Genomic DNA, 21,933 nt, shown 5'->3' on the forward strand with positions numbered 1-21,933 from the left:
CTTAAATATTATTTTTTTCATGTTTTATGGGTTTTTATTTGCCTGCCACCCTTTCATATTTGTTTTTGTATATAGGTCGTGCATTGTAAGCAATAAACAGTTGCAAGTCTGCACACTTACGTATCCTGTCTTCTCGTTTTGTCCAGGTGTCTCAGTATAGTGCACCAAAAGCACGAAGAAAACAAACACACACTGCATTTTCATTGGCTTTATTGTTTGTTGGTTTCATAGTTAAGCATTGAACAATAAACAGGCCTCTCAATATGTTTCCCGTACTTCGTTCAAATAACCGGTTTGTTACACTACACCGAGGTTCGGTTGAAGAGAGCAGAAACGGAAGAAAAGAGAGATACGTAAAAGTAAAGACCATGTGGATAATCACGGCTATTCAGAGTACAGGATGGCATTGGTCAGCAGATAGATAGATAGATAGATAGATAGATAGATAGATAGATAGATAGATAGATAGATAGATAGATAGATAGATAGATAGATAGATAGATAGATAGATAGATAGATAGATAGATAGATAGATAGATAGATAGATAGATAGATAGATAGATAGATAGATAGACAGGCAGGCAGACAGAACGATAAATAGATAGATAGATAGATAGATAGATAGATAGATAGATAGATAGATAGATAGATAGATAGATAGATAGATAGATAGATAGATAGATAGATAGAACAATAGATAGATAGATAGACAGATAGATAGATAGACAGAACAATAGATAGATAGATAGATAGATAGATAGATAGATAGATAGATAGATAGATAGATAGATAGATAGATAGATAGATAGATAGATAGATAGATAGATAGATAGATAGATAGATAGATAGATAGATAGATAGATAGATAGATAGATAGATAGATAGATAGATAGATAGATAGATAGAAGAAACAAAGGAACAATCAGGGGCCGATTGATCACAAGAAACGCAGAAGCTGGCCAGGTAACCTACTCATGGATGTATCTGCTTGACTTGGCGCCTCCTGAGGAAACTCCAGAAGGATTTCGGTTCCTGCTGCTGAACGCCACGTCCCCCGAGATGCTCGGCCAGGTAGCTGCGGCACAGGCGCAGGTCCCACGCCTCCCTGTCAAGCCGTTCTGCGGTGGGAGGCGGCAGTAGGTTGCTCGGCTCTAGCCCGTTGCGCCTCAGGAGCTGCGCGTAGTCAATGTCCGGATGCACGATGCCGTGCTCGACCAGATCGGCACCGAGCACCTCCTGCTCCAGGCTCAAGCGGATGGGCACCAGCCTATTCACGACCTGCAAGTTGCACCGACCCCTAAGACACACGCACACAGGACGATCGATCTATCTATCTATCTATCTATCTATCTATCTATCTATCTATCTATCTATCTATCTATCTATCTATCTATCTATCTATCTATCTATCTATCTATCTATCTATCTATCTATCTATCTATCTATCTATCTATTGTTCTATCTATCTATCTATCTATCTATCTATCTATCGTTCTGTCTGCCTGCCTGTCTATCTATCTATCTATCTATCTATCTATCTATATATATATATATATATATCTATCTATCTAAACTCACCACGAGCAGAATGTAAGTGGTTATGGCACTCCAGAGCACAATGGTGACGCATGTGAGCGCTTGTATAGCAAGCAGGTACGCGCTGCCTCCCCTGAACAGGCCGCAGCGGCTGCACTGCTCATCCTGGTCGTCCTGATCATCTTCGTCGGAGAAGTCGTGCACGAACAGGCCGATGGCCAGCAGGCCCCAGGCACCACCGCAACCGTGTACGGATACGGCATCAACGGGGTCGTCCACGCGAAACTTGTTGAGAAGTGGAGTAACGCCGCTAGACAGCAGTGCGCCTAGCGATCCCACCAGAAGGCTGTCTAGTGCTCCCAGGTACGCTGAGCCACCTGCACGTCATCAATACGTGTCAGTTAACGATCACTTTAGCCTCAGACCACGCAGCCACCACGTAGGGTGGGAGGCCACCCGACCTCTGAATTAGCGTGCCCACAAAATTTCACGGTTTGCCGGCATAAACCATTCAACAGGGCATTATCATCAAATTTTAGTGCTGAGCACCCTGCAACCGCGTCACGATGTTGCGTACGCGATAACGTGCGTTTGACATGGGCTGGAATTTTTAGTACATGAGCAATGGCTTTATGCAAACGTAGTGTTCTTGTGTACGAAACGCCGGTGCGGATGCTTAGCATACAGCACAGAAGCTCGCTGTTAAATTACCCATGACGCCAAATTTTGAAGCTTGAGATGCTCTTGTTGCCCCGCCGCGGTGGTCTAGTGGCTAAGGTACTCGGCTGCTGACCCGAAGGTCGCGGGATCGAATCTCGGCTGCAGCGGCTGCATTTCCGATGGAGGTGGAAATGCTGTAGGCCCGTGCATTCAAACTTGGGTGGACTGTAAGAACCCCATGTGGTCGAAATTTCCACATCCCTCCAGTACGGCGTCTCTCATACTCATATATGGTGGTTTTGGGACGTTAAACCCCACATATCAATCAATCGAGATGCTCGTGTTGTTTGAGAGTCCTGCATGCGAGGGCGCGTATGACCAATTATTAGTAATGAACATAGCCTATAAGATAATTTAATTTTGTCTTAACGTAAGGATACATGCTTATCCGAGTATTCTGGTGCAATCAACATATTCTGTGGTTTGACGTAGACATGGAGCCCTTTCGTGACGTTGCAGAGGTCAAGCAAGTATTGTTGGCGTCAGAGAACATTGTTCGTCACCCCTCTCACTCTGTTGTCGGGCTGCTCTCAAGGTGGTTTTTGTTGCTTGTGCCAGGAATGCTTTTCTTTTTTTTTTTTTCTGAGGCGGACACGTTCAAAGCAATTACATCGTTTCTTTCTTCCCCACCTGTGGGTTTCCCTATTTGGAAACAGCGCGTTCAGCGTCACTGAAGCTTATACGCATGTAGCCTCAGGCTCTGCCCCGCTGTGGGGCGCTAGTTTTCTGTGGTATTTAGGCAGGCGTTTTGAACTGACGCAAATCGTTCTGATTTAACGACACCAGCATAAATTACACAATGGGTTTGACCATTTACGAATCAATTTTGGAATTACCACTAACAAAGCTACAAATACCTGTAAAAAAGTCGCCAACAAAATTTTCGCTGTCAGGGGTCCTTTGAAGTGTAAACCTTCGATGACTCATCAAGGCAAAAATTGGCCGTTGGTGTCAACACAAGTGACGCGAAAATCATTAGGTGACGACGTCACCGCATCACAGTTTGGCAAAATTTGTCACTTCACCATAACGTCACAAAACGTGACGCTGCATAGTGCCGTCATCACATGACATCGTCGCTTGTTAAGACGTGAGCCAATCACGGAGGCGACACAGAACCGGGATAGATGCAGAAATCTTGCAATGCCTCCAATCCTGGAGGATGTTGAAAACCACGTTATGTGCAGAAAACTCTCGGAGGTTGGCGGGAGGGAGCACATCGAGTGAGAAGAAAAGAAGGAGCTTCCATCTTCTATAGTCATCTCAATCGAGTACTTAAGAGACCCTGTCAGTTTCTCGCCATCGAGGATCAATTTTTTTTGAAGTGTTCATTAAGGGAAATTCAGTACACCCCTCGTTATTCACTTAAAGTGTAGCTGTATCGTACGCCTTCCAAAAACTGCTATGCAAGAAGAAACGTTCTTTCGTTGCTAACATCTGGTCTTCGTCAACAGCTGCTGATATCTAGGACGCTGATTTGATTCCCGGCCACGGCTGCGGCATTTCAAAATGGTGTTTATGGAAGGTCGTTTAATTACTCTAAAGAACCTGCGCATAATGCTATTTATAATTTTTCTAGACGTTAAATTATGCTGATTGACGAGTCGGTGTGCGAGAAGAGGCAGTATTGAATAATACGAGAGTCCCGTTACCTGTAACTGAAACGAGCCCAGTCAGAAGACCAGAGACTATGTTCATGATGAGAAACTTCCTATGTATGGCGTACCTGCAACAAGGATAGTTACAACAAATTATTGTCAGATAAGCACCGTAATATAGTATTATATATAGGGTATGTACCTTTATTTTTTTTTAACTATACGCGCCGAATCGCATGGTAGGTTGCCTAAAGACAAAGTTTTGTAAGATTGCTTTTCCCATGCAGTGATATCAAATATGTCAGTTTGGATAATTTCCACAGTCAATGAAATGGTAATCGAAGTATTATGACACATCAGAGGTGAATAAGAAAACAACAAATGAAGTAAGCTGGAAACACTTTTTTTGTTTGTTTTCATGAAAAGGTACGTGCGTGAAACTATCAACTTACGATAGCAGTAGTCCAACAAGAGCTCCTCCTATAGAACCGTTGATGGTGCTCACTGCCGCCCTTCGATTAAAAAACAAATAAAAGTCAACTGACAGAGTGCCACTGAAATTCCGGCTCAAGAGCTGCTTTCCGCCTTGTGAAACAGACGTTTTCCCTCGCTATTTGTTTACAGTGTGTCCCCCAGAGCCTATCCGTTTACATGAAGATCCTCTAAAGATACGAATTTTTCTTTCCTTGTTTTTTCGAAGTAGGTGGTTTGTTACGAAGCATCAGCAGCGTTTCCGAACGGAACAAAACTTTATATAATGCTGCAGTCAATAAGCTTCACTGACACTTCGCGCATAATAAAGCGAATAGTACCGCCAACAAATATGCACATCAATTATTAATTAATTAATTAATTAATTAATTAATTAATTAATTAATTAATTATAATAATTAATGCCATGGTAGCGTGCGTGGGGCTCCCGGCCTTCGACATACAGGTACAGGCGTTGGTTGGGTGACGGTTGTGTTGTAGCAAAATTAATGTCCATTGCATTAGCTTGAATTCAAACATATCAGTGTGACTGAGGCAGTGTACGAATATAGCTCACTGCAGGTGTGAAGACGCGGACATCTTCATGAGCTCTTCGGCAACACAGTGCAAGCCATATCCAGCCGAAAGCGTTGAAGGGGCATTGGCTGCTGTCATTCATTTCTACCAACTCATCAAAGCTAAAAAACATTTTTTTTTCAAAACACTCACTTCACTACGGTCTCCAGTAATAAAATCAAGTTTTGCTACCTACCTACCTACCTACCTACCTACCTACCTACCTACCTACCTACCTACCTACCTACCTACCTACCTACCTACCTACCTACCTACCTACCTACCTACCTACCTACCTACCTACCTACCTACGTACCTATCTATTTATCTATCTATCTATCTATCTATCTATCTATCTATCTATCTATCTATCTATCTATCTATCTATCTATCTATCTATCTATCTATCTATCTATCTATCTATCTATATATCTATCTATCTATCTATCTATCTGTGTTTTTTTTGCTATTCAGCATTACTTGACTAGCAGCTCCACTATTCCAATCTGATAAAATAACCACACAATACAAAAAAGCAGACATTAGGAGTTTACTACCCTACATTGAAGAAGAGAACGACGAGAAAAAAGAAGAAAAAAATGAACGGCGAAAGAGTTCCATATAGAGCCTAGGAAGCAAGTAGAGCTCAAATTAACAAACATGTTCGCGTACCTTGATGCGTACTTCCACTTGTTATTTGTGACGCCGACTGTGCTGCCAGCGTTGAAAACCAACCATCCCCACCTGAGTAAAGTAAATAAAGACCCGTGTTTAGTGCTCTGTAAATGCGAAAGTTCATAGAGTATATGTGGATGTGTACGACGTTGTGATACATCGCAATCGCTACCTAAATAGAGACAATGTGATGGAGGGAAGCATGAACATTGTCATTCATACGGGCCTACTTGCACTTAAAAAATTAACAAAGGGTTGGATAAATGATAAAGGGAGATACACACAATAAGCGCGAGTGAAGGCGCAAGTTCACAGAATTCTTAAATAGTGGAAGCGCAAAAAGACGAAGTGCACGACACGAATGCTTAAAGAGGCCCTGAAACACTTTTTCAAGTAACCATGGAATGAATTCACTGGAAGAGCTAAGTGCCTCCCGAATTTATAAAAAAATTTTATGAGAAGTGGTTATAAGAGGGAAAAGAAGAGAAAAGTGAGCCCCGTAACTGTCTGCATCAGGGTGCGACACCTCAACGGTAGCTCACAAAGAATGGGGGTGAGGAGGAATTAAAAAGATAGGGTAAAAGGTATATATATATATATATATATATATATATATATATATATATATATATATATATATATATATATATATATATATATATATATATATATATATATATATATATATATACACGGAATCCAGCGAGCGAGAATCCGTTCAGTGCGTGTAGAGTTACAAAGATTTGTCGCATACTTCAATTGCACTCTCCTCTCGACCCGGTGAAAGCGCTAGAACCTAAGCAAGGAGGAATGGCATGGCCACAGGAAAACGTCACGCGTGGTTCGCGATCTTGAGCCCTTTTTTCTCTTTTTTTTTTCTTCAAATGCGCGTATTTCTCAGTGTGATTGCGCGCGCACGCGTGGACAAGTAGCGGCCTCCCGCGGCGATCTTTGTAACGAATGAGCACACCATGTTTATATCAGCCAATGGCTGATAGATGAGCTTACTACGTGTAATTTTCGGGCATATTGCGTGATTTGTCGAGAGAAGAAAAATTAATTTTTGCTGACTGATAATTTATTGTTAATTCCAGGCTGCGTGCTGTGTTATAATATTTGGATCGCGTGTTGTCTGGAGCCTCTACCACCAATCAGCAGCGTTTCCTGACCATGCTCAAAAAGCGTTGCAGGGCCCCTTGCAGATTTTCTTTTGTAAAAGGACAAAGACACACTCTTGTTGACGCCCTTTGGCTCTTCTGTTTTTTTTTTTTTTAAGAATGAATCATATATTCAGTACTAACTATCTCACTTTTCGGTTTTTCTTCACCAAAGTGTTCAGTTGTAAGCTCAGGATATGATTCAATGATTATTTTCGAGCAATGAAAGGCCAACAAAAATTTATAAGACTTTGGAACTGCATATTTTCTTTTTATGAAACGAGCAGAAAATATTACTGGTGGGCTAATAATCAGCTGTGATAAGATACAGCAGCGCTCATCGGAACAAAGACGATATTCATACAAGGGGCGAACAATGAAAGTTGAAGCATAGCACTTGTGTTTAGTTCTATAGTTTATTGTTTCGTTTGTGATGCACATACATGGGAGATGTTATGCGGAAAGAGGTCCTAAAGCTAGAAGGTACGTCGGAACCGTTCGTTATTTATTAGCTTCTTAAGACCTCCCTGTGAGTGTTGTTTTTGTTTCGATGTGCGCTGGCATAATTGATTCCTGGTTTTCTCAATATGAACCAATCTCGCTTTCTGTTAGAACTTTGGACAAGTGAAGAAAATTGTGATAGACGGCAAAGCGATGTAGCGCCATGATCATCATCATCATCATCATCATCATCATCATCATCATCATCATCATCATCATCATCATCATCATCAGCCTGACTACGTCCACTGCAGGACAAAGGCCTCTCCCATGTTCCGCCAGTTAACCCGGTCCTGTGCTTGCTGCTGCCAACTTATGCCCACAAACTTCAAAAAGTACTTCAAAAAGTCGTCGTAACGAAGCTTGCCATAGTGTGAAAACCCCCTGCAGCACGCTGGTTGGGTTTCCAAGTTCGGGAGGTGGACCGCTTCCGTAGCGTCCCACCCTGGGTCCCAGGTAGGCAGCGGCTACCAGGGCCGACGTGCCGCCCAGCAGGTGCACGCACCCGGCGCCCGCGAAGTCTAGCGCTCCCAGCTGCCTCAGGAACCCTCCGCTGGCCCACAGCCAGCCGGCCGGTATGCAGAAGACGAGCGTGTCGAAGAACGAGAAGATGCAGTAGGCCGTGAAGTTCGTCCTCTCGGCCATCGCCCCGGACACGATGGTTGTGGCCGTGGTGGCGAACGACAGCTGGAACAGGAAGCAGGCGAACGTGCGGCCCATGTCCTGCATCTCGGCGTCCACCAGGAAGAAGCCGAAGCCATTGAAGAGCGCGCTGCCGCCGCCCGAGCTGAACTGCAGCCCGTAGCCGAAGCACCAGTAACCCAGGCCGCCCACGACCACGTCGGCCACGTTCTTCATGAGGATGTTGACCTCGTTCTTGCGGGAGACGCAGCCTGACTCGAGCAGGCCAAAGCCTGCTCGCATGAAAAATGGTGGCCCCGTTAGCGGTGTCAGCGCATGATATATGCGGCGTCAGTGAACGTTGAGGAACACTATGGTCGAAATATCTGGAACCCTCTGCCTTGTAATCAAATCGTGTTTTGGCACGCAGTACCCAAATATTATTGCTTTATGAAGATTGAGAGTTACAGATATCGCTGGTGACGAAAATGCAGACTGTGTCAACAACATCTGTAAGTAACCTTAGCCAGCATGGATATAGTTTTTTTAGCGAAACGTTTTTTGTGCGTTATCTGTAATTTCGCGTAGCTTCTATATACTCTGCCACGCCATTCCTGCGAATAATTCTGTGTCAACTGTAAGCGCTGAGGCTTCGCGATACAGGAAAAAAATAATAAAATAAAAAACAATCTTCCGGTGCCTTACCTGTCTGCATAGTGAAAACCACTATCGACGACGTAAGCGTCCATGTGGCATCGTCGGCCGTGAACTTTGCGCTGCAGCCTTCCAATGCTTGCCTTCTCTTAACACCCATATGCCCTATCACTGCTTCTGTATCTCGCCTGACTCTCAAGCAGGGAAAGTCCTGCGCAGAAATTCTCGCACAGAGTACCACTGCTGGGAATGTGTTTTACGCCTTTGAATGACTAAGCTTCCACGCAAGGCGAGCAACGCAAGGCTTCGACCAGAAGATGGCGTCGCTGTTTTTTTTTTTTTTTGCGTGTGCCGCAAAAATCGACGCGTTCACAGCGGAAATTGTGACATACGTCACATACATTGGCGTCCACAAAAGTGGGAAGGCCATTGTGAGAGCGCTCATGCTATCTGCAAAAAGCTCTGCACAATTTATAAAACAGAACAACGATGAAATCATGAAAATGTATTGCGTCCGATGCAGTAGCTCCTCCCACCTGCTTTTTTTCGCTATTTTTGTTTCGAAGCTTCCAAGTTCGACTGTCGTGCTAATCGATAGGATCGCATTGTACACCAAGCGTTCGCGGAAAGCGGGAATAAATGGCGTCACAGGGCGCACGGGCTCACCATGGGGCTCACACGCAGCTCTGAAGAGAAAACAAGATAGTGCCAAGCGGTGGTTTGTGGACTCGCATGTTAAAAGTATCTTTCCTGTGTAATGTCTCTGAAACAATGTCAGTCATAGGCGAAAACAGAGGAATTGGGTGGGGAGAGGAGGTTTCACCTTCTCCCCCGGGAGATTTAAGTTCTGCATCTGTACATTATACATGCAACACACCGAAGCGCTGCTTGAACGTACATGAAGCCGTACGAACCTACATGAAGGGTATATAAATAGCTCCCTTCCACTCCTCCCCCCCTCCCCGCGAAAAAGTTTTCTAGACACGCCTTCCCTACCGCGTTGACGCCGTCCATTGACCGACATTTAAGTTTTTCCCATTAGACGTCAAAATGCATCATAAGAAAGAAAGAAAGAAAGAAAGAAAGAAAGAAAGAAAGAAAGAAAGAAAGAAAGAAAGAAAGAAAGAAAGAAAGAAAGAAAGAAAGAAAGAAAGAAAGAAAGAAAGAAAGAAAGAAAGAAAGAAAGAAAGAAAGAAAGACTCTTTTGAGATTCACAATTTGCTCAGCTCAATATGGAACCAGGAATATAAATATATGCAGGTCGCGTAAATATGGAACAGGGAGCAACATATCTGCAGCGTACGGTCAGTTCCACTAAAAAAGGGTGACGCTTTATTCTAGAGTAAAATATAAGCCATAATCAGGTGATCTTGTCTCAACGACTCTTTTACAGCGAAAGCTGTTACGAGATCAAAACTCGGGTCACGCGAAGTTGTCCACCCTCATCGCACGAAATTAGAAAATAAACTAAGCATCATTGAAACAGGGGGACTCGAACTCTGTTCCGCTGGGTGCCAGCCCAGTATTTTTTACGCCGGTTTTATTTTACGACGTTTTATACACCGTTTTTTTTTCCTTACATGGTATTTGATACAAATGCGGCTTACGTATACAAATCGTGTACAACATACATAGGGTCAAGTAGACAATTGTACAATGAATTTATTGATTGATTTATGGGGTTTAAAGTCCCAAAACCACGATATGTGTATGAGACGCCATAGTGAAGGGCTGCGGAAATTTTGGCCACCTGGGGTTCTTTAACGTGCACTCAAATCGGAGCACATGGGCCTACAACATTTCTGCCTCCATCGGAAATGCAGCCGCCGCAGCCGGGATTCAATCCCGTGATTCGCGGGTCAGCAGCCGAGTACCTTAGGCGCTAGGCCACCGCGGCGGGGCTATTGTACAATGGACGTTACAAAGTAAATCTCATATAACACAATGTCTAAAGGGGTATTTGAGTAGCACACTTCATGAACTCAGCATACCAGTCCGGCTGAAATTGCAGTTGGTCATAAAAGTCCCTTAGCCACACAGTCATTTGCACAAAGTGGCTTCGCGAAGACACGATTGATTCCACATGCCTGTCCAACATGAGAGTTTTCCACAAACTATGCGTGCCCATCAACAACAGCATGTCAACTGGCATGTCGTTGCATTCGGGTGGTACAAGATAACGGATGCTATGAGAATTTAAATTCAGACGCTTTTTTTAAAACCCCTCTGCAGGACATCCCAGAAAAATATAGCGTCCTTACAAATAATAAACCAATGTTAGATTGTTGCTGGAACTTCACAGAGGCGGCAGTTAAAGGAGGATACATATATGCCTTTGGTGTTTAACCAGGTTTTCACAGGTATTGTTTCTGTATGCCGGTGCTTGTGACTTGTTGGCAAACTTGCTTTAGCCAGGCTTGATGTTGGGAAAGCAATCGCGTTAATACAACATATAAATCGTTTCAAAATAACGAAAGAACAACCAGTCGTCGCACAATGCGAATATCGCAACGGGGGGGGGGGGGGGGGGCATCCAATGCTTGAACCTATTACGGAAGCTCGTTCTTGTTCCTCTATTAACTGTGGCGCATACCAATTTCAGCCATAATTCCTCATCGTCGTCCGCCACTGCATGAACAATTTCTTAAATGGTATTTGATACAAATGCGGCTTACGTATACAAATTGTGTACAACATACATAGGGTCAAGTAGACAATTGTACAATGAATTTATTGATTGATTTGTGGGGTTTAAAGTCCCAAAACCACAATATGATTATGAGACGCCATAGTGAAGGGCTGCGGAAATTTTGGCCACCTGGGGTTCTTTAACGTGCACTCAAATCGGAGCACATGGGCCTACAACATTTCTGCCTCCATCGGAAATGCAGCCGCCGCAGCCGGGATTCAATCCCGCGATTCGCGGGTCAGCAGCCGAGTACCTTAGGCACAAAATTCCTTGCCAGGTAGTGTTTAGCGGATACTATACGCTTCTCAGAAGAATGACGAAAAATAGCATAGCGAATGCCAGCCTACTACCAAAAAAAAAAGATTTATTATTAATGCACTAGTGGGTATCATGCAAGTGTGCTTGTAGCAGTTACCCAATGAGTGTTTTGAAAAGGTTCTGAAACACCGTTCTTCTCTTCTCTTCACTGCGAATGCTCTTCTAGCATTCGCAGTGACTGTGCTGCGCCTTCGACGCAGGCCTGGTGTTTTTTAATGAGCAGCAAATATCTCTAAAAGTTAAGAAGCGGATTAGGTAGAGATGGGGAAAAAAATAACGGGCAATGGCCTTGCTCACACTGCAGCCATGTGTGTATGTAATAGTTCTGTATGTGGAAGTTGCATACCCTATTCACAGCTATCACTTTCGTGGTTAGTTTCTATACAATGCAACGACTCGATTACATTAATTACACGCTCGATATTTTCTCTTTCGGGCCACTGCTTCGCTCAGAAAACCAAAAGCACGTCTTATTGATATTCTTCTAACTCGTGCTTTTTCATCAGGTTGCGCCGGTCACGATGTTTTGTCATGTTCCCTAAATTACGTTCCGCACCGCGACTTCCACGCCCTCACAACCAACGTTACTAGATCCTAGAGGATCTAGTAACCGTTGTAACGTTGTAACGTTGTAAGCCGTTACTCACAACGGTGTCCCGAGTAGAAGAAACCCAAGTCCCACTTCGCAAAAGCTGCTTATTCTAGAGTTATTTGTGAGACAAATCTTTCCAACCAAATCTTTTGCTGAAGGCATATCATTGGCCGTATACTAGCTGGATGATTTTAGCGAGCACTTTCGAGGGGATTACTGCGCGAATCGCACCCGTGTGCCAGCATACTTCCAGCATATATACGCACGTTTGTATTTCAGTTTTGGCGAGCTCGGAAGTATCATACTCGACATGTTACGGTGTTAAATGTTACTTTGTTTTTATTATTCTCTTAGAATGTCCACCTTGATCTTGAGTGCTTTCAGCTTGCGACCAGCGCGGTAGTGTTCTTGCAGAGCGCGGAGAAAAGGCGAATTGTAGTCGTGCTCGATGTCGTGGTCCACGAGGTCAGGGCCGAGGATCTCTTGCTCGGCCGTCATGCGCAGTCCGATCGTGTACTTGATCAGCTACGCAAAAGAAAGAGAGCGAGAGAAAACAAAAATCAAAGCCAGTTGCACTCCAAATAAAAGGTATGGGAGATGCTGAGTATTAAATAGTTCATGTTTCGGTCGGGTTTTTCATCAGGTTTACCTACTACTCTCTCTTGTTCTTTTGTGTTCTTTTCGCGTGATTGTGTGATACTTCATACCCTTTCCCGTTATTTTCTTGTGATTATACATATATGATCTGCTTTGCCGCATTTCGATAAGAGCGAAATGGTAGATGCCCGTGTACTATGCAATGTCAGTGCACATTAAAGAGCACAATGGTCAGAATTTGCGGAACCATCTATACTATGTCGCGCCTGGTAGTTATATCGTAGTTCTGGCTCGTAAAACCCGAGGTGATGATATTATTATTATTATTATTATTATTATTATTATTATTATTATTATTATTATTATTATTATTATTATTATTATTATTATTAGCAGCAGCAGTAGTAGTAGTAGTAGTAACAGTAGTAGTAGTAGTAGTAGTAGTAGTAGTAGTAGTAGTAGTAGTAGTATTGCGCTTTGCATCGTAGTTATTGTTTTTTGGTTGTGTAGAATCCTTTTTAGTGTTTTCCCACTTTTTGCTGCTCACCGTGCATCTAACAGCGCTGGTTTTTCGTTGTCGCTTCACTGGCTCGCACTGACGAATTGGTCCTTCCACGAAACTGGCGTTCACGGCCAAACGAGCGCTGAAGTTACAAACGTGCGGCTTACCCGGCTTATCAAATGTGGGACCTTCAAGACGCCAAATGGAGATGCTGGGCAACGGCAGGGTGGTCTCTTAAACAGCTTTGCGGTTGAAAATCCTTATGTACGAAATAGCCAAAAAAAGGTTTCTTTACTCCGGGATGCCTTGAGCTCGGGTCGCGCCCTGGGTCCTCGCGAACAGCTCTATCCCGCAATTCTTGACTACGCACGTAGTCAGGAACTGTGAGTTTTGTCGCACTTTGTGTATTTGAGTTGACTGTCAATTGTGCTACTATTCAAGGTTTAGCTACGCACATACATTGGCCAGCAAAGGCAAAGTTAAATATGTAATGAAATGAATAAATATTGTTTATTAGCAGCGCGATCAGGATAGGGATAACTGGAGATCATTGGCAGATGGTTTTGTCCTGCAGCGTAATAAAACACGCTGACATTGATGAGAATGATGATGACTGACTTCATCCGTGTTCTGTGAAAATGAAAAAAAAAATTTCGCTAATGTAAGAGCAGCCCAACAAATAAGGACTATCGAAGAAAATACACATAGTTCCTAACGCTACTTCTTGTCTGTTGCGCTGCCTTTTCAAGTTTCCACCAAGAAACGATGGAAACCTCGGTACAAGTAGCAAAGTGTGTGCAACGAAACAACGTTATCGTAAAAACAACCTTCTCTACATATTCGTAAAAGAGCGGCACCCTCCTTGTGACACCCACAAGTGACTACTGTATATGTGATGATTCGTATTGGAGACGAACGAATAGCTCACAAGCAGCAGCAGTGCCGAGGCCCCGACAGCCCAGGCGATGATGCAAGCGGCGGCCGCCGCTTGCACGGCGAGCAAGCTGGCGTCTCCTCCGGCGGCGAACAGCCCTGAGCGGCCGTGCGTGTAGTCCATGAGCGTGTCGCGTTCGGGGAACAGGCCGATGGCGAGGAGCCCCCAGAGGCCGCACACGCCGTGAGCCGCGAACGTCTCGGTCGGGTCGTCCACGCGCAGCCGGTCCAGCAGCGGTATGGCGGCCAGCACCAGCAGAGCCGCCACGGCGCCCACCACCAACGCGGCCCAGGGTCGAAAGATGGGGGCGCCACCTGCGCAGAAGGCACGCACGGAGCGACCGTAAACACTGCCATGTTTTGAATCTGAAATCCGGGAGAAAAGACTTTCGGGGCTAGTCGGTTTGGCGCATTCAGTTAAATGCTGGAAGCTCGGGGACAGTGGAAGATGGCAGGGCGTGCGCGACTCGCAAGTGAACTCAATTTGAGTTTGCTTATTTAGCACCTACAGTGATACACAGAGGCGTGCACAGGGTTATCCAATAGGCGCCGGGAAGGTCAAAGCTCTACTGCAGCGACCAATCTCTGTATACCGAAGAAAAAAAAAGCTTCGCAAAAGACACAGCAGAGAAAATTAAACGATGGCGTGCTTCTCGCGATGACCGGCTGTTGGTACCCTGCTAACCGAGGAGAGAGAGAGAGAAGTGAGCGTTTATTTAGAAAACAGTGGTCCGAGCGAGGCCCGGTGTCACCCTAAGGTGGGAGGGTCCCCCAGTCCAGGAACCCTCTGGCTTCGACTGCCTTCTTGGCCCTGGCGACGAGTTGTCACTGGTCTTTCAGGTCCTCGAGGACGAGCTTGGCCTCCCACGTTTCCCTTAGGTGGTCGTCGTTATTTCTTGGGGCTTGGTCCCGCTCCAGTTGCACGTCGTGGTTTGCATGGCACTGGCATTCCAGGAGCAAGTGTGCCAGGGTGTCTGGTACGCTTCAGAGCGGGCACATGTAGCCATGCGTCGTTGGGTAGAGGCGGTGCATTAATATGCCATGTATGTAAGTATTGCTTTGTAGGCGTCTGAGAATCACCGTCTCTTCTTTGGTTAGTCTTGGATGGGGTGGAGGGTACACCCGTCGTTCCAGTTTGTAGTGTTGAAGTAGCGACGAGTAGGTGTTTTCTACTACCTCCTGCTAACCGAGGATAAAGGCGGAAAGTAAAAAAAAAATGTTATCACATTGCAACATAAGGGGTCTCTGGCCACCATTAGTACTAAAATCGTTCATAGAGATAACTCGGCACTGTGAACAATGACTGAACACAGTGCAAGGGTCCGATAGAATAGTGGTGCATGTGAACGCCTATGGCTCTCAGTACATGGTTGGAAAGGGGAGACAGCTTGACAAGTTTCACATCTTCATGTTAACTGGGGATACAAGACGTCAACAGCAAAATAAATCTCAGGACCATGTAAACGAACCATACGTATGCGACAGAATAAAACAAATAATAATAATAAAGGCGTTTTACAAAAAGAGAGAAATATTACTACCCACTTATATTCAGCAAAGCATATTTAAAATATGGGTATTAGAAAATGTGCGCACATCTACATAAACAACTTTGAACATTAATCAGAGTACTCGGCAAGCGACAACTTAATGCTTAAAGAAATCATAGTTATTACGCGGCCGTTTGCTATGGTTACCCGGTCGACCCGCCTTACCGACACATCACGTGCACGAGCTGTCATTTTTTTTACCAGCATTCTCAAGCGAGAAACTGCGGCGCCGTGGAGTCTCTTGAGCTGGGTAGACGACAGCGAGCCGCCATTGCGGATTGATTGATTGATTGATTAATTGATCAATTGATCGATCGATCGATTAACCAACCAACAAGGTGATTACAAGTGGATCGAATATTACCTGAGATAGCCACAAGTGATCCCATAACAGTGTTCATGAGCCACGACACATCATGCTGTCCTTTCTTCAAGATGAAACTGAAAACAATGAAAACGTAGTCGTGAAGAGACGCAACCAGTACTGATTATAGATATCTTGACTAATAATCGTGACAACTGCATAAGTGGTAAACAATATGCAACAAAATAACGTTCTCGTAAAAACAGTTCGCATAAGTTACATCATGCAATCTATCTCGTGCGATCAAGACTGAAGCTTTTGTAATTAGCTGGATACACCTTGAAACTTTGAAAGCACCAAGAGAAACAGACCAACTAATAGTATCAACTTCGATGTGACCAACCTCATTGCCATTCCAACGAAGCCGCCGGTCATTGACGCCAAGATAGTCGTTACTGAAGCTCTGGAAAACATTAAAACTTATGTAGCTGGACATTTACAGCGAAGTAATGTGCATTTTACATGCATAAAGTTGAACCAACTAGAAACGAGAAGGCGGTACTCGTCCATGCCTGCACTTACCTGATGTATTGACAAGATATAAAGCTAGCGAAGCAGGAAAAGGCGTGGATTTTCATTACATGATCCCAACTAGCGATCCTTCAAGGATCTGCTATGTGATACATCTTATTTTAACGCATTCAATATGGTAAGCTTAACTTTTAGCGCAGCTGCCCCAATCAAAGAGCTGTTTCAGTTTTTTACTAGTTTAAAATCAGCACTAGAGAAAGTATGTTGACTTGATATATGTTTTAGGGGTGAAGCACCTTAATACCGCGCAATGTCCCTCCATCCACAAACCGCCACCCGCCATCTACAGCAGATGAAGAAACCAAAACATCTGCCAACAATAAAAATGTTATCAGAAGGCTGTTAACCGGAAGGAACAAAATAAAAAAGCCACAACATCGAAAAACACCAACATTTAGCCACCCGTCTATAAAAACACATGACAAAAAAGATTAACAAGAACAAAATAAAAGGTTTGTTAACTAGAACAAAATAGAAGGCCACGATCCGATGCACAGTTCTTCGCGCGATCATCAGCACTCACTTTGGGGATATGTGTAGATTTTTATCAATAATATAACAGCAGTGGTGCTAGATTCATGCGTAGCTCTTCCCATATTTACCTTGCAGAGTATTTCCACTTGTTCCTCACAATTCCCATAGTACTTCCAGCGCTAAATCCAAGCCACCCCCACCTGTGTTACCGAACAAAGAAACAAAACGATGTTGAAGTTCGTTGCAAAGCGTGCAGACGTTCACCTATCTTTTATTCTTTAAATGTCTTACGTAAGCAGGGAAACACGAACTGAATTCACGGTAACTATGTATAATGCCGAAACTCTATTTTAATCTTCCTCATGGTAACAGATGGTTTATTTAAAGAGAAAACAAATTTTTGATAGTTCCAGCCTTTCAAATCGTTCACCAAAAACCTCACACCTCTATTTAACTGTCGCGTCATAAACGAAAGTATAGACTTTTAATTTTAGCCAGACCAATGATGCTCAGTAACAATTGACCCTTTACGACATACCTATTTTTCTCAAGTTATGCACCAACTATCTCAGCAGCATGCCTCCGTAGAAAAACGATTCCCACATGCTACTTTTTTTCTTTGGCCTTGCGTTCCTTACGCACGTTTTCGCATGCGCATGGTGTCACCATTGGTTGACAGCAGTGAGACTAAACAAGAGCAACATTCGGTCACCCACCACGGTGACCTTGTGGTTATATGGCGCTTGACTGCTGACCCGTAGGGTCATGGGGGTCAAGTCCCGGTCACAACAGCCTCATTTTTAATGGAGCCGAAAATGCTTGGGGCCCGCACACTTGAATTTAGGTACACGTTTAAAAACATCAGGTAGTTTAAATTTCCAAAACACTCTACTATGGCGTCTCTCAAAATCATATGGTGGTTTGGGGACGTTAAACCTCAACAGTTATTTGCCGCAATCGCTACGGCGGTGCGTATACCAGAGCATGAAAAGCCCCAGCAGCGCGTTGGTTGGGTTTCCCAGGGGAAGCGGCGCCGTTCCACAGTCGTAGCGTCCGAGCCTCGGTCCGAGTACGACGGCAGCGACGAGACCCACGCAGCCGCCCAGGAGGTGCACGACTCCCGACCCGCCGATGTCGACGGCCCCCATGAGTGCCAGGAAGCCACCCTTGTTCCAGAGCCAGCCGGCCGGCACGCAGTACACCACCGTGGCCAGCGCTGAGAACAGGCAGTACGAGGTGAACTTGGTGCGCTCGGCCATGGAGCCCGATACGAGAGCCGTCGACGTGGTGGCGTACGCTAGCTGCTCCACACAAAAAAAGAACGCAACAAGACCAAGGCGTCAGTGAAGGGAGGCAAGTGACCTTATATTTCTGAAGCATTCCTCAAAGAAACCTCACCCTTTCACTCAGACCACTAAACCCAGGCCACATGCATAGCTGAAGAAGCGGCTGCATTTCGTTTGAAAGATGTTGTAGAATACCGGAATGAACTTTGTACAAGCAAACGTTCAAATTTCAATCACGACAATGACAGATTTATTTTGCGTACTTCAATCTCAATGCACAATTACACCGGCTTGACTCACTCCAACCCACTCACCATGCTATTTGGAAACCTAGGCATCTGCAATAGAAGCTAAGAGTATAATGACTGACCATGTGACGTCTATGCGCGCCATATGATACGTAGCTTTCATCGTGCTTCCAGAGAAAAGCAAGTGATAGGCGGTAAAGATGGCACAGTTTTTCTATAATGCCGGCTGTGCATACCTAAAAACGGAAACCTAGATAGCGTCATTATGGACCACCTGTATATAGATGCACTTAGCTGGCGTATCTGGTGGAGCATTTATCGACTTCATTTCATTCCTATAAGGGGCTAATTCAGTATAAATCAAAGTTACTCAAAAAGAAAAGATCGTCGACAAATGCACACGAAAAAAAAAAGAGCAACTGGGTGATGACGTAGTGGCGCACTCCAAATAACTTCAAAGATTGGGCTGGTTGTACATGCCTGATTCAAAATGCAATAGCTAGTCATTGGAAGACGACGTAGATATAGGAATGCGAAGTGCAAGTGTTACCGCCATCGTTCTTGTTTAAAATTGATGGCGAACTACAAGCGCGCGAAAGCTCTCTATTATTCTCTCTCTCACACACACAGCAAGAAAGCTGGCTGGCCAACGTACCTGAAAGACAAACCGTGAATACCGTTGCCCCATGTGAATTTCATCAGCACTCGTGAAGAATTTGCCGAAGCTGAAGTAGGGGTTGTTCATCGGATCGAAGCCGATGCCGTAGCCGACAGCCCAGAAAACAAGTCCACCGAACAGCACAGTAGTGGCGTTCTTCACGAGGATGTTCACCTCGTTCTTGCGGGAAACGAAACCGGATTCGAGCAATCCATAACCTGCACGACATCGGGTCACTGTACGCTCTAGCATAGGTTCGCGCGGCGGACACGGCGCAAACGCCATGCCGTTCCTCCGTCACGTGTCTTGTCCCTTCTGTGGACTATAGTTGTTAAGACGGAATATCAGCATGCTCGAGCTCACGTCCTTTCACCCTAATTGTACTGTGTAAAGAAGATGGGTTATTTTACTACAGTGAGCGTTTTCTTTTCTTTTCAACTGCAGCTAAGAAAACTTTGCCCTTCCTGTGGCTTCCGACTTTGCGTCACTATGTACACAGTGAACTACTGTCTTTTCATCACTTCTGTGCATACGGAACACCCTTGATTATAATCGTCGTTTTAAAGCAAAAGCTTTACTGGCTTATTCGAGCAAGTTTTGCTGTCTATCTCCACGTGGCCTTGAGGCGAAGTTCTAATACCCTGCCACAAGCCGCGTGAAATGTAGTTGCAGCGTTGCAGTTGTGCACAAGTCCACAGCGAACGAGTTCGCCGGCCTCTCCGAATGTCCTTCCTCAGCGTAGGAGATGAAAACGCAAGGAGTGCGCATATCTGCCAGCAGAGGAGTAAGCGAGCGCGAGCGTCTCTTGGTTTAGGAGCGTGGCGTTACTCGCGTCGATGGCTTCTGAAACTGACTGAACGACGGCAGTGAGTGCACGCACTATGGAACTTTCGTCTAGCTGTACCATTCGGTTGGTAAACTGTTCTTCGGCTTCTAGCGTGAACAAGAATAACCACACTGTAGCCAACAGTAGTTAACACAAACAAACTTTAGCTACCATAACCTGACCCATCCAAGCGAAGCCATGGCAATTTCCTTACGATCTTTCTATTTACGTCTGTAATTTCTGTTGTGCAACTTGACAGCGTCTCTCCTTTCAATCCTTAACTCACCTAAAAACCAATTACTTTTAGCTCCTGTAAAGAGTGCACTGCCGCATTATCAAGCTTGCTGTGGCGAAGCCAATGCCAATAAACCACATCGTGCAATAATTCAAATAAGGAGTGTTGTTGTAAGGGAAGTCTCATATTGTGATCTTACCGAACAAGAAAATTCCTGAAGATAAATTAAAACCCGTCATGACGGTACAGTGGTTATGATACTCCAATGCTGACCCGCAGGTCGCGGAATCGAATCGCGATCGCGGTGGCCGCATTTTCCATGGAGGCTCAAGTGCTCCAGGCCCATTAACTTATTATTTAGGTGCACATTAAACAATCCTCCCAGGTAATAAAAATATCCGTAGCCCTCCACTACGGCCCTCGTAATGATATTGTTGTTTTGGGACGTTAATCTCATCAATTATTAATATTAAGACAAATTAAAGAAAAGCATAGTTGAAGCATAAGAAATATTCAGACAGAATGGTAACTCAAGACATATCTGTGGTACACGAATGCATTTAAATAACACAGTTCTTCTGCTGAAGGAATTAGGCTCCCAGATTTTTTCCTGTGACAGTTTTAACGTGCAAATGTTTGAGAGGATGCTGAGCAGATGACATAACGGCACATTGCAGGAGTCATAATCACACGTCATCTATATATAGTGTTTACTTTCGTTTTATAACAGGCCTGCTCCTTCAGTAGTGAGTGATCTATGACGACAATTTCTATGGCACAATTCCTTCCGTAATTAGCAACAAATGTCAGTCGGCAACTGTGCTCACTGTCCATAACGTAACTATGGTTCTCGTCAGCTAAGCGTATTTCCCTCTCCAATATCTTCTCCCCTGATTCTTGGGGGAGTGGGGAGGGGGGGTGCGTGCTCCACCGTAGGTTCTTTCTTTTTCTCCTTTTTTTTCGAGCGTCCTATACATCCCTTCATTCCCCCGTACTTTACGCACCCTAATCGGAGCTCTTCATACTGGATAGCTGCAGGCTTATTAGAACGTAGGCGGCGAAACCCAACTCCTACTTGTATTACTGGGACCTAAGCAGCTTGCGTACGCAAGTGGGACGCAAGCCCCTCGCGTTCTCTATAGCCTACAACTCTCTAACATGTCGCTTTCTTGAAGCCCTTACACTCACCGGACTGCATCGTGAAAATTAGGAAAGAACTCGTCAGAATCCAGACGACGTCATTGGCGTCTTCCTTGTTGTCAAAGCTAGTCTCGTTTCGAGTCATGTCACCTTCGCAAAAGCCGCCGCTTCCAGTTGCGACGCGCGAACCACGAGCTGCTTTTGCTTACCGGTGTGTGGGCGCCATAGCAAAGATAGAGGTCACATGTTCTCCCTTAGAAATTGATTTCAAATAAGCAGCGCGGAAAGCGATCGCGGGAAACTCTCTCTCTGTCGAAATGCGACCGGGTCGGCCTATAAAGGCTGCCCTTTGTGGACGGCTTAAGCAAGCAGCCAACCCCGCGCCGGGTTCCCGCATCGACCCGCCTAATGGTCTTGCTCAAGCTGTTAGCAACAATCCGGACGCGGAATCATTAAATGGTGGTGTTGCCACGTATCGTAA

General features: G+C 44.7%; 2 protein-coding genes across 2 annotated transcripts; both read right to left on the bottom strand.

The window, feature by feature from the left end:
* Positions 1-796: 796 nt before the first annotated feature.
* Positions 797-8,158, bottom strand: LOC119172664 (putative ammonium transporter 2). The gene is made up of 4 exons (XM_075893067.1): positions 7,602-8,158; positions 3,909-3,982; positions 1,579-1,913; positions 797-1,278 (listed from the first exon to the last, which is right to left on the bottom strand). The coding sequence occupies exons 1-4, from the start codon at positions 8,156-8,158 to the stop codon at positions 973-975; spliced, it is 1,272 nt and encodes a 423-aa protein (XP_075749182.1). The 3' UTR covers positions 797-972.
* Positions 8,159-12,429: 4,271 nt separating this feature from the next.
* On the bottom strand, positions 12,430-18,446 carry LOC119172666 (putative ammonium transporter 3). The gene is made up of 6 exons (XM_037423817.2): positions 18,038-18,446; positions 17,188-17,259; positions 16,398-16,457; positions 16,055-16,131; positions 14,136-14,455; positions 12,430-12,633 (listed from the first exon to the last, which is right to left on the bottom strand). The coding sequence occupies exons 1-6, from the start codon at positions 18,316-18,318 to the stop codon at positions 12,451-12,453; spliced, it is 993 nt and encodes a 330-aa protein (XP_037279714.2). The 5' UTR covers positions 18,319-18,446; the 3' UTR covers positions 12,430-12,450.
* Positions 18,447-21,933: the final 3,487 nt, after the last annotated feature.

This window comes from Rhipicephalus microplus, chromosome 4, assembly GCF_043290135.1.
Source record: "Rhipicephalus microplus isolate Deutch F79 chromosome 4, USDA_Rmic, whole genome shotgun sequence".
Taxonomy (NCBI): Eukaryota; Metazoa; Arthropoda; class Arachnida; order Ixodida; family Ixodidae; genus Rhipicephalus; species Rhipicephalus microplus.